Genomic DNA, 13,620 nt, shown 5'->3' on the forward strand with positions numbered 1-13,620 from the left:
TCTCTCAGCCCTAGCTGCCTGATTTAATAGATTTCATAGACATTAGGGCTGGAAGGGACCTCAGAAGATCATCAAGTCCAGCCCCCTGCCCCAGGGCAGGAAGTCAGCTGGGGTCATAGGATCCCAGCAAGATAAACATCCAGGTTTCTCCTAAAGGCATTCAAAGTAGGTGCTTGAACCACCTCCGGTGGCAGGCCATTCCAGACCTTGGGGGCTCGGACAGTAAAGAAGTTCTTCCTTATGTCCAGCCTGAAATGGTTTTGCAGGAGTTTATAACCGTTCGACCTTGTCGTCCCTTGGGGTGCTCTGGTGAACAAACATTCCCCCAGGTCCTGGTGAACACACTCCTTATAAACTTATAGGTGACCATCAGGTCGCCCCTGAGCCTGCGCTTTTCCAGGCTCAAAAGTCCCATGACTCTCAGCTTCTAGTCATAAGGCCTGTTTTCCTGACCTCTAATCATGTACGTGGCTCTCCTCCCAAAACTGGATGCAGTACTCCAGCTACGGCCTCACCAAGGCTGAGTACAACAGGAGAATGATGTCCCGGGATTTGCTTGAGAAGCATCTATGGATGCAGGCCAGCGTTTTGCTCACTTTCCTGGCTGCAGCATCACATTGCAGGCTTATGCTCATCTTGTGGTCAATCCTGACCCCAAAGTCGCTCTCATCCGTAGTGCTAGTCAGCGTAGCACTGCTGGGCCTATAGACATGCTGCAGGTTTTTCCTCCCAAGGTGGAGAACCTTGCATTTTTCAGTGTTAAACACCATCAGATTCTCCTCCACCCATTTACTGAGCCTGCTGAGGTCAGCCTGGATTACTGTCCTGTCCTCAGTTGTGGATGCTTTACCCCAAAGTTTGGTATCATCAGCGAATTTCGCCAGTCTGCTTTTGACTTCAATGTCCACATCATTAATGAAAAGGTTGAACAAAATAGGTCCAAGGACAGAGCTTTGAGGGACCCCACTGGTCACAGGGCACCATGATGATTGACTTCCATCAACCACCACCCTATGGGTCCGACCCCAGAGCCAATTCCCCAGCCAGCAGATTGTGGTGGACCCGAGGCCGCAGTTGGCCAGTTTTGCCAAAAGGTGATCATGGGATACCAGATTGAAGACTTTTTTAAAGTCAAGATATATGACATCAATCTCTTCCGCCTTGTCCAGGTGATAGGTCACTTGGTCGTAAAAGGAAATGAGATTGGTCAAGCATGACCAACCCGCAACAAACCCATGCTGGCTGTCCCTCAAGGTGTTGCCATCGGCTAGACCATTAAGGATGGTCTCCTTGATGATTTTTTCTAAGACCTTCCCCAAGATAGAGGTCAGGCTGATGGGCCTGTAGTTTGCCGGATCCACTTTCCTCCTGTTCTTGAAGATAGGCACCACATTGGCCTTCTTCCAATCATCGGGCACTTCACCAGAGCTCCAGGAGCTCTTGAAGATTCATGCCAGGGGCTGAGCTATGATGCTAGCCAGCTCCTTGAGTACTCTGGGGATGTAAATTTTCAGGGCTGGCTGACTTGAAGGTGTCCAGCCTCTCATGGTGTTCCTTCACAAGGTCGGCATTGATGGAGGGCAAGGAACCACCCTCGCTTAGGCGTCCCTGTCCCATAATGGGCAGGGGCATCCCATGGGACTTGTGAAAGACTGATGCAAAGTACCCATTTAGGAAGTTGGCTTTTTCCTGGGCGTCGGTCGTCAGTTCCCTGTTTTGGTTTAGCAGGGGTCCAATGTTGCCGTTGCTTTTCCTCCAGCTCCCCACATATCTAAAAAGGACTTTTTATTGTCCTTGATATTTGTGGCCAGTTGGAGTTCCATCTCAGCCTTGGCTTTCCTGGTTTGCTCCCTGAATGTCCGGACCAGTGCAGAGTATTCCTCTTTGGAGGTGGATCCTGTTCTCCATCCTTTGTAGGTCTGTCTTTTTAGATGTAGGAGGACTGCCAGTTCCCTAGAGAGCCAAGGGGGCTGCTGTGCTCTCTTGCTGCCTTTCCTTCGAGACGGAATAGCCTTAGCTTGTGCATCTAGGATCGCTGCCTTGAGGAGTGACCACTCTTCCTGGACTCCTCTCCCCTTGGGGTCATGGTCCCTTAGGACCTCACTGGCAAGTCTCCTGGGCTTGTCAAAGTCAGCCCTCTTGAAGTTGAGGACCTCTGTACTTCTGACTAACTTGACAGCTTTTCTGCGGATGGTGAAGGTGATCAGCTCGTGGTCGTTGTCACCCAGATTCCCTTTACTCATTAGGTCACTGATTAGGTCGTCCCCAGTTGCCAGTACCAGGTCAAGCAGTGCTTTGCCTCTTGTTGTTCTGTAGACTTCTTGAGTCAAATAGAGCTCATCCACACACGTGAGGAAGCTTTGCGACCGTTTGGATTTGGCAGAGTGCTCTTCCCATGAGATGTCCAAGTAGCTGAAGTTCCCCATGACAACCATGGCCCAGGAGCGTGCAGCCTCAGCCAATTCTCTGGTGAACTCCTGGTCAATCTCTTGATTCTGGGAGGGAGGTCTGTAGTAGACTCCCACCATTGTATCTCCTGTGCTGTGTTCCCCACGGATTTTAACCCAGAGGGTCTCTAGTTGTCCACCCTGGGTGCTGATGTCAGCTTGTAGGGATGCATAGTTCTTGACATAGAGAGCTACGCCTCTGCCCCTTTTGTCCACTTGATCCCTCCTGTACAGGGTATAGCCTTCTATACCTGTGGTCCAGTCATGGGTGGAGTCCCACCAGGTCTCTATGACATCATAATTATTTGTGTTGAGCAGGAGGACAAGTTCCTCCTGTTTATTCCCCAAGCTCCTGGCACTGGTGTATAGGCATGCAAGTGTCCCCTTGGGGGCACTTGCCTTTGTCCACAGCTTGCTCTAGGGCTGGGACAGGGGTAGGCTCCCTTAAACGCCTTGGCCTGCTGGCTTTTGCAAGGGTTGCACAGTGGGCCAGCAGTGGCGGTAGTCCCCCTGTCCCGTGGCGGGCTTAGTTTAAAGCCTGGTGGAGCAGGTCAGCTAGTCTGGCTGAGAAGAGCCTCCTCCCCAGCAGAGAGAGGTGGAGGCCGTCCCTTCACAGCAGCTCACTGCCTCTCTCACCAAAGAACGGGCTGTGGTCATGGAAGCTGAAGCCTTCCCGATGACACCAGCACCACAGCCTTTGGTTCACTATCTGTATCCTCCTCTCCCTCCTCAGCTTGTAGCGCGAAACTGGAAGGATCAAAGAAAACACCACCTGCGCCCCCAACCCCTTAAGCCCCACTCCCAAATCCCTGTAGGGCCTCATGACCCGGCCGGGAGGGTTCCGAGCCGTGTCATTGGTGCCCACATGGATGAGAAGCATAGGGTAGTGGTCAGTGGGCTGAAGGAGTTTAGGGATCTTCTCTGCAATGTCTCAGATATGGGCTCCCAGGAAGCAGCAAACTGGGCCGAGGGGTCGGGGTGGCAGATTGCCCCATCAGTCCCCCTCAGGATGGAGTCTCCCATGACAAACACTTTGTGTTTCATCTTAAGGAGAGCGGGGTGGTAGCTACAGTTGAGCCTGTGTTGCCTGTGGGAGCTGGCAACTCAGCAGGCTCTGCTGGGGCTGCAAGAGGTTTGTACCTGTTTCAAAGCTCCAGTGGGGTGGGGGCCTTGGTGTAGCGGGCCTTGGGGCCCTTGCCCACCTTGGTCCAGCCCCTGGGCTGGACAGAATGGGAGGTCCCGGAGTCCTCCCTTGTCCTGGAGGGAGACCGTGGTCTACTCTCCGCCTCCCGGGGGAAACGGGCCTGGCAGTAGGATTCTGTCTCCTGCTTGCAGTCCCTGATGGCACGCAGTCTGTGGCCTATGGCCTGGAGCTCCTCTAGCTGGTGTGCCAGAGACCCCAGTAGAGAACAGACCCCACAAGGGGAGGTGGCCATGCTCCCAGGACCCAGAGCCGGAAAAAGTGACAGGCAGCCCCTGCAGCCGACAGCCAGAGGCTCTGTCTGCTTAGTGCGTGGAACCGTGGGCTCTGTCTGGGTGGCGGTCTCTGAGGTGCTGGCGAGGGGGGTGGGGGGGGCTGCAGATCCCGAGGGGACCCTTGGGGTGTGGCGTGTGCCCATCTATGTCATTCCACTGGTGGGCTGGCTATGACTGGGACAAGTTTGCCTAGGGCGGCTCACAGGCAGGGCCTTGGACCTTCCTGCGCAAACTCTGCGCTAACTCATGTGCTGGGCAGACAAGCACGCCTGTTTGCACAGCCTATTTGTGTGGCTCCAGTTGCATGGCTTCCTGGAGGGCTGGGCCAAGTAGAGGCTGGGGTGGGGTGAGACCCTCCCTGGTTCCTACTCAGCTGCCTCCTGCAGCTGAGCTGGGCTAGTCCCCTCCCACCACGAGCCCTGCTTACCTCCGGCTGCTGCTGGGTGTCAGCGGGGGGCTCCATGGCAGTTGGGGGTCGCTGGGGAGCTATAGGGGTGTGGGGATGCAATGGGCTTTCACCCGTGCATCTTGTGCCAATCCCTAAGCCTCCCCTTCTGATGGGGAAGGGGACTTGCTAAGAGCAGCAGGGGAGGGGGAGGTCCTAGCTCCCTGCCCCAATCTGCTGGTAGGACAGCTAGTTGGCCTGCTAGTAAGCCTAACCCACCCCTGCAGCTCTTTCCCAGCCTTTGCTCCATGATTGCATGATAGGGACTTGAGAGCCTGTTCCCTGCTCAGCTCCATGATTGTGGACCTGGGTGGGGAATAGGCTGGGGTTAGCTTTGTCATCTAGTGAGACCACCAGATTTCCAAGTGTGTCCTGCAGAGGCCCCACATTACCTGAAACCTTCTTTTTACACCCTATGTATTTAAAAAAGGATTTCTTGTTAACTTTGATCCGGGTTGCTAGTCCCAGTCCATCTCCACCTTGGCCTTCCTAACATCCCCCCTACAATCCTGAGCAACAGGTGTACAGTCCTCCCTGGTGATGGCCCTCCCTTCCATTGGGTGTACGCCTCCTTCTTAGCTTTGAGATGTTCCTGGATGCTTGGAGTGCGAGGCTTGGAGCTCCCTGCTTCTGGGGCAGGGGGACATTGTCCCTGCCCGTACTCTTGTGGTGGAGTCCGCCCTGGCAACAGGCAGCTCCCAGGGACAGGGAGCAATTTCCCACCCCCTGGTGGCTGGTTGACCAGGAGCAGATTTGCACAGGTCAGGCAACCTGTAGTTGCAGGTCAGGCAACTACACAAGCGCTACTGCACAGTTAGTAATTGCAAGAAAATGCAAGTAGCAAATTTACAGGTAGCAAATTTACTCACATAAGTGAGGTTTACTGTGCAGTAAGCATGTGCACATGTAGATGCACGAGCTTACTGCCCCGTTAACTACACTACTTGATAATAAAGCGTCTTGTGCAGATGCAACCGATAGTAAGTTTATCCCCAGTCCCTTATGTACTGATTTAAATTTGTATTTAAGGGCCCAACACAAGACTTTAATTGCCTAAATAAAGATTTACATATGCTTATATTTAAGCTGCAATTTTGAAAAGTGGGTCCTAGATACTCTAGCAGGAAAGATGTTTTAATTTGATAGGAGGAGTGTGATAAATGATCTTATTCACCTAATTCATGCAGAAGTGTGATTTTCCTTGTCCTCATGTAAAAACTCAGGAGCTGCATTAATGTGACATATTAGAAAACCTGTGATAATCAACAAAAGGGACTCCTGTCTAAAGAATTAACCACTATGATTTATATGGTGTGGGAGTACAGTTTCTTTATGCATGTCATGCACAAAATGTGTTCTTTATTATTTTTTCTTGCTGGTAATAAACCTTGTGAATGTATCCAGATTTGTACATGATACTCTATATTATATAAGAGAGAACATGACAGCTCATCTGAAAAGTAACTATAAATTAAAAGTAATTGGCAATATTTACAAATACTTTACATGAGTGCTTTACAAAATTCATAAGTGCTCTGCTAAAAGTCATTTTTACGCTTATATTCACAAGATAAGATTGTAAGAGAATGTTGATGCATGCAGACTTACTATTTTTTTTTCACAAGAATAGCTTCCTCAAGTCTACAAAGGAGAACACATGAAGTTATAAGCTGGAAATTTTTTTTCCACACAAGACAGCAGATGCTGCATTGGTTTATAGTAATCCAGGACAAGGCAGGCACACATCTGACATGCAGATTTACCAATCAGTGCAACTGAGATAACGGGGGAAGTGTTTGTTTTTTGGGCAAAGGAAGGAATATAAATTATTTTGCCTATACAATAAGAAATGAAGGTCTTGCTTTGCAGCAAGCATGAAAAGAGCTTGGGGAATATGAAGAAGGGAAGGCAGTGGAAAAGATCACAGGACTATAATGGGAAATGGTAGATAATACAGGAGATGGTAGCAAAGAATGAATACAATACTCAGAAGTTATATAGTACTTTATCAAAGTTCTTGATAAAGTTGATAAGTTATCAGTATTCTCATTTTATGTCTTGGAAAAAATGGAAGGACATTGGTGTCTTGTTTCCCAATCTGCTGTCCAATCCACTGGATCAAATTGAAAGTGCCTATGATAATGGTCAAGTTACTACAAAAGATCCCCTCCTCTTGTGGATGGTGTGAGGAAAAATTGATTTTTATTTCTGTTTTGTCAAATTCCTATCAGTTCTTTTGGGGAGTTCAGTTAGTTTTTAAACCTACAATTAGATAATGTATCATAGTATCATAGTAGCTAGGTTCAGAAGGGACCTAAACAGATCATCAAGTCCAACCCCCTGCCTTGCTGGGGTCATATGACCCCAGTCAGGTGTCTATCCAGCCTCCTCTTAAAGACCCTCAATGTGGGAGTGAGCACCACTTCCCTTGGATGTTGGTTCCAGGTCCTAGCCGCCCTAACTATAAAGTAATGCCTCCTGATGTGTAGCCTGAACCTGCTCTCTATCAACTTGTGGCCATTATTCCTAGTTACCCCATGTGGTGCCCGGGGGAACAGGGCATCTCCTATTCCCTGCTGATCCCTCCCTAGTGAATTTGTAGACGGTCACCAGATTCCCCCCTCAGCCTTCTCTTGTGGAGGTTGAATAGGTTCAGGCCCCGTAGTTTCTCCTCGTATGGCCTGCCCTGCTGCCCCCTGATTATGTGAGTGGCCCTCCTCTGGACCCTCCCAATGCTAGCCACATCTCTCTTGAAGTGCGGCGCCCAAAACTGGATGCAGTACTCCAACTGCAGCCTGACCAATGCTGCACAGAGAAGGAGAATCACTTCCCTGGACCTGCTTGTGATGCATCCGTGGTTGCATGACAAGGTGCGGTTAGCCTTACTGGCCGCTTCCTCACATTGGTGGCTCATGTTCATCCTGGAGTCAACAATGACTCCAAGATCCCTTTCCACCTCTGTGCTGATGAGAAGCATGTTCCCCAGCCTGTAGGTGTGTTGCAGGTTGAGATGGAGTACCCTGCACTTGTCTGCATTGAATTCCATCCTATTCTCATCTGCCCACCTCTGTAACCTGTCTAGATCTAGCTGGATTCTGTCCCTCCCTTCTGGTATGCCCACCTTGCCCCACATCTTGGTGTCATCAGCGAACTTGGACAACATGCTTTCCACCCCTTGATAAAGATGTTGAACAGTACGGGCCTGAGGATCAAACTCTGGGGAACCCCACTGCCCACATCCCTTCAGGTCAAAAATGACCCGTACCCCACCACTTTCTGTGTGCAACTGTCCAGCCAATTAGCCACCCATCTGTCTGCGTAGGCATCAATGCCACAGTCACTTAGTTTTTTTTATGAGAACGGGGTGAGAGACAGTGTCAAAGGCCTTCTTAAAGTCCAGGAAGATGATATCCACCCCCACGCCTTCGTCCAAGGACTTTGTGACCTGATCATAAAAGGAAATGAGGTTAGTCTGACAGGATCTTCCCTTAATGAACCCATGTTGGTTCCCCCTGAGCATGATCTCCCCTGCTGGTCCCTTGCAGATATGCTCCTTGATAATTTTCTCAAAAATCTTCCCCAGGACCGAGGTAAGACTGACGGGCCTCTAGTTACCTGGGTCCTCCTTTCTCCCTTTCTTGTAAATGGGGACCACTTTGGCCTTTTTCCAGTCATTTGGCACCTAACCAGAGCTCAATGAGCACTTGTATAGCTGTGCCAGGGGCCCTGCAGTGACCCCCGCCAATTCCCTCAGCACTCTTGGATGAAGAGCATCCGGGCCTGCTGATTTGAACACATTCAGCCCCTCCAGAAGTTCCCTAACTACGTCATCCCAAACCTTGGGCCTGGCGGTGCCTCTCCTGAGTCCTTCCATACTCCCAGTGGGGGAGATGTCTTGGTCCCTGCTCTGAAAAATGGAGGCAAATAATTTGTTAAAGAAGTCCACTTTTTAATTTGCAGCAATCACCAGATTGCCAAGCGCATCCTGCAGGGGTCCTATGTTAACTGGTGCCACCTTCTTGCTCCCTATGCATTTGAAAAAGGACTTTTTGTTATCCTTAATCCTCATCACCAGCCCCAGTTCCATCTCAGCCTTGGCCTTCCTAACAGCTGCCCTACAGCCTCAAGCAATGGAGGTGTGATCCTCTTTGGCAATAGCCCCTTGCTTCCATTGGATGTATGCCTCCTTTTTAGCCCCATTCCTGAATGCCCTTGCTGAGCAATGGGGGCTTTGTAGCACTCTTACCTCCTTGGTATGCATTGGGACTGACTTCCTTTGGGAGTGGAGGATTGTCTCCTTGAGAAATGACCACCCGTCTTAGACTCCCATCTCCCTGAAGCTTTGGGATCCCAGTGCCTCTTGTACTAGTCTTCTTTACTCATTGAAGTCAGCTCTCCTGAAGTCAAAGACTTCTGCCTTACTGCTAGCCCTTGACACCCTGCACTGGATAGTGAATTCCAGCAGGCGATGATCGCTATTGCCCAGGTGGCCGAGAACCCACAATTCCCTCATCAGGTCATCGCCTGTGTCAAGGACCAGGTCCAGCAGGGCATTTCCCCTGGTGGGACTATGCACCTCCTGACTTAGGTGGAGGTCCTGTATCTCAGCTAGGAATCTACATGAGTGGTCAAACCTAGCTGATTGCTCTTCCCAGAAGATGTCTGTGTAGTTCAGGTCACCCATAACTACGACATCTCTTGACATGACAGCCTCCGCAAGCTGCCTTAAAAATTCTCGGTCCAGTTTTTCCCCCTGGTTGGGCGGTCTGTAATAGACACCCACTGTTAAGTCCCTTTCCCCATGACCCCCTTGTATTCTTACCCAGAGCACCTCAGTCAGCCCCTCTTCTGACCCCACCTTGCTCATCAAGGATGTGTATTGCTCCTTGACGTAGAACCCTACACCCCCTCCTTTTCTTCCTGCCCTGTCCCACCTGTACAGTCTGTAGCCCTTAATATCTACTGCCCAATCGTGGGTAGAATCCCACCAGGTTTCTGTGAGCCCTACTATGTCTGGATTTATGATAGCTAGCAGGAGGGCGAGCTCCTCCTGCTTATTTCCCATACTTCTAGCATTAGCGTAGAGGCATTTAAGACCTCCTGTGGGTGTTTGTGCCACCCCCTTGTTCCTAAGTCTGTTATGGCCCCTGTCACTTACCTATGATGTGTTATGATACACAAAACCTAAGTTTTTCTGGATCAAATCTGTGTGTTTTCTAAGTGTCATTTACAAATTTGCGGTTAAGAATTGAATGCTGTCCTGGACAGAAGATTCCATACTGTTTATACTCACTAGATGTGAATTGAATGTATGAAGAAAATCTTTTTATCTGGATCTTGTTGCATGTCACAGCCTCAAGAAAAGAATATTATAGAACTCCGCTTTCTTTTGAAGAAACTAGTAATAACCATTAATCCCTGGAACTCTGTAAAACCATGTCCAGTAGGACAAATCCCCAAATGACCCTCAGCCTTTGGCCCTACTTTGATTTTTGTGAAGATTGCAAGTATTGTGCATCTCTCTGAATTAGATGCATAGTTATTGACTTAGAGTTATTACTTGGGATTTCAAGCATTGGATTGGGAGTCGGTTTTCATAGTAATCAAATATCTTAATCTCTCTGTTCCTTTTTCACCCGCCCTCAGTTGTGTGGTCAGCATTAAACAGTAAATATTTTAAGACTCTGAAAATGAGTGCTAAGTTGTATCAGTATTTAGGCATGGAAACCTCTACAGAAATGATACTAACATACTGTCAGACAATGGTGTATTTATCTTAAACTAGAAGATTTAAAATAAATATTAAAGCAATTTGCATGCTAAAGAGTCACAAATTTCTGATTTAAAGAATCTGCATGCCCCAATGGCCTTTTATAAAACCTGTTTTACATACTCTATTTTCCTTCCAAAGGTTTTCATGGAGGACTTCTGAATGGAAAACATGCCAAGTGACATTTCTCCTTGACCAGCAGGACCCTCGACGACATAAATACACAGTGCTTTGTGGAGGTGGCATACAAATCCGGGAAGTATTTTGTGCTCAAATCAGGATAGAATCAGGGATACACAAGTTAAAGGAAGGTATGTGTTTGTTCTACAAAATATATAGAGAAATTAGAAAAGCAAGAAATCAAAAAGGAACAGCAATAGTGTGAAGCTGCATTACTATTTTTGTTGTCTCAGAGCTGGAGGTAAAAGTGCATTAAGTGCTAAAAGTGCAATAGTATACAGGCTCAGGCAGGCTAATTCCCTGGGGAGGGAATTAACAGGCTCCAGAGTGATCAGACAGCAAGAAAGCACAGGGCTTCTTTTCAGATTGCTTGTTTCCTACAGGAACTAGCTAGGAGTTTTCCAGGGGTGTTCCCTAGAGATTTGCTAAGGAGTCTGGGTGTGGAATCATTGACTGTCCCTTTTGTGTTTTGAGTGCATGTGAGGGGTAGGAGGGGGGCACACTGTCTTCCAAACCGCAGTCTGTTTTGGAATGTTTTTGGGTAAACTTTGAGTCTTCCTCCAATCTCACAGGTCAGACTGTTTGGCTCTTGCCGCAGGGCATTGGAATATGCCTGCTCCTTTAAGAGAACAAGCAGCCTGAGAGGCCACTTGCTGGTGTCAGGTGGGGACTAACGAGGGACTCAGCTGATGGGAAGAGAGCTCAGGCTGGAGTTGTGTAAGCCCAGAGCCTGCATGGGTCAGGTAGTTTCTCCCCAGCAGCTGCGAAGTGAGGAGCCCCTGGCTGCAGGGCTCCTGAAAGGACCTGGATGTTGCTGGACAACTGTAGGCCTGGGAACAGAATCAGGTTCCCTGGGCTGAGAAAGACTGGGTTATAGGCAAGTGGCCTTTGTTTTATATTAACCCCTAGAGGGTTTGAGGTGCCTGCCCGAGGGTCCGAGAGCCCAAGCGGATTGAGCGCATAGGCTAGGTTATAGCGCGGGCTGAAAGGTATGCTCACTGGGAGATGATGAAAGTTTGCTCTCCTAAAGGGACAGAGGGCTGCTTTTGCTGTTGTTTGTATTTCTGTTATGGTTTATGTTACTGTTTATACTGGCGGTTTGGGTTGGGACTGTAAGGGAAGGTGTACAGAGGTCCCATTAGTGCCTGAGAGGTACACAGTAGGCCTGAGCTATTGTTGAGCCCAGAGAGGGGTGCAGTGCAAGGCTATAGAGCAGACGGGGACCAAGGGACCAGTGCTCAAGAGGAGTGCAGCCACACAGGGCCCTGGGGGCCAGCAGACGGGCCAGGGGCCCAGTGACTAAAAAGGACAAGTGAGAGCCAGTGCCTCAGAGCCAGGTCCAATACAGTGGGCCCAGATTAGACAGCCCAGCTAGGTTAAAAGGACAGAGGCTGAGGAGGCCAGAGCTCCAGCAGAGGGAACAACATCATAGTAACACTTGTGAAGCTTTGGGGCATGGTGTAGGAGAGGAAATGGAGCCACACATTGAGTCCTTAAGGCTGTGGGTGCCTGGGACAGGCACAGATATGCATTGAAGCCGTCCAAGCTACAGGATCCCTGAAGAGGCAAGGGCCAGCTGTGGGGGTCCATTGAACTTAAGGGTTGAATCAAAGTGATTGGGGTCCAGGAGAGACCCAGTGATACCACAAGTGGTCTAAGGCTCACTCTAAGGCCTGTGGGCAGCCTCCCCTCATGCAACCTTTAGTAAGAGCAAGGCATGGCAGGAGAGCAAATAAGGGAGGGCTCTAATAGAGATTGAGCGAGGCAGGAGTCACACAGCCACCAGGGGGCTTGAAGGCCGCCCCTGGGGCATGACACCACCACACCTCCCATGTTGTTGAAGCCACTTGGCCGTATTTTTAGGGCTGGATAGGTGTATTTGTAAGTAAGATGCCATAGTCCATTCCTGGTTTGGTTTTATCCTTTGCCTCAGACTGATATATAACCTTTCTTATGGTTTGAAGGGGAAAGCCAAAATAATATTGTCACAGCTTCTGAGTAGACAGTCAGGTCTTGGACTTAAGGAATGAGTTATTTTCCTTTTGAAAGAGTAACGAGTGGATTCAGTTGCTTGATGAATAATTCATCTTAGTCTATTTTATTTACAGCATGTACTGCTTCTGCAGAATATGCTTTTGAACAGAGATGGTGAGATAATAAGAATGCTATATCGCAGCTTAGACTTATTTACTTACAAAGCCAAAGCAAATAATTTTGGGGCACATTGTGTGTCCTATCAACCTGCACAAGCACTCGGTTTCCAGAAAACTAGGCCTATTTTAATCTCTGTTCAGTCTATATGTAACTGCTGCTTCACCTGTTCCAAAATGCTGGATTTACCTTGGACTCTGGACATAAAAAGATTCCTTTGTCCTGTACTATCATGTACTACATGTGTCACTTAGGGTAAGGAAACTCTTTTAGTGACTCCAGTAGCATAGAATATTTGGTGCCTTTCTTATTTTGCAAACATATCTTGTACTCACTGTTTTTGTACATTCAGGTGCAGTAAACTTCAAAAGCGTAATTGTTCTTAAATACTTTTAAAAATTTTATTGAGACTGTGATAGCAAGTAGGACACTCAGTCATGAACCCAGCCCCACTATACTATGCACTGTACAGACATATGCAGCAATCCTTGCCCCAAAATGATGAAAATTCTGAGATTCTAAAAGTTTCTTTCTGCTGGATCCATTTTAAAAGCTAGGCAGCTACCTTGCACCAAGCTTTATGCTACTGCTGCTATGCTACTAGCAGTACCACAGGGTTAAAGCTAGCAGCAGCCTGGACATAGTATTTTAAGGCACTTGCCAGGGTTTCTTAGCATTGGTTCTAGACGCAGTGGATTTTTGACAGTATCCAGTGAGAAAGAGATGCATGGTGGTACAAGCTACACTTGTAGCTTTTTGTCCTCAGTGGAAGAATCTGATTTTGGCTGAATGTGTTCAGTTCAACTGGAGATAAAGACTGTCCCAGTCACCTCTATCAACTGGTGCCAACAAGCAACAAATAATTAATCAAGCTCTCTTTTATATTTATTGATTCTTTTGTCTATCAGAGAGAAAGCTTCCTTAAATGTGAAGGCAAGAAGGCAAAAACACAAATCCTGATTTTGCTTCTAGCCAGAATTAAACTTTGTTTCAATTTCTTAATTTTTGCAGAATGAGAATACTTATGTGTCCCACTGCCAATATAATACTTGATCTTGTTTCCTGAAAACTACAGATACTTAAATCTTTTGTAAATATCTGAGCTGAATGATAGAGTTGGATGGGAATTTTCTGATATTCTTATTTTGGAG

General features: G+C 48.2%; 1 protein-coding gene across 1 annotated transcript in view; it reads left to right on the top strand.

The window, feature by feature from the left end:
- THSD7B (thrombospondin type 1 domain containing 7B) overlaps positions 1 to 13,620 on the top strand; it is a 685,311-nt gene that overhangs the window by 256,238 nt on the left and 415,453 nt on the right. Inside the window, exon 5 of the mRNA XM_025197580.1 lies at positions 10,280 to 10,449. Within this exon, the coding sequence (XP_025053365.1) occupies positions 10,280 to 10,449 (170 nt within the window). The remainder of the gene's footprint in view (positions 1 to 10,279; positions 10,450 to 13,620) is intronic.

The sequence above is a fragment of the Alligator sinensis genome, unplaced genomic scaffold, assembly GCF_000455745.1.
Source record: "Alligator sinensis unplaced genomic scaffold, ASM45574v1 scaffold277_1, whole genome shotgun sequence".
NCBI classification, from domain to species: Eukaryota; Metazoa; Chordata; order Crocodylia; family Alligatoridae; genus Alligator; species Alligator sinensis.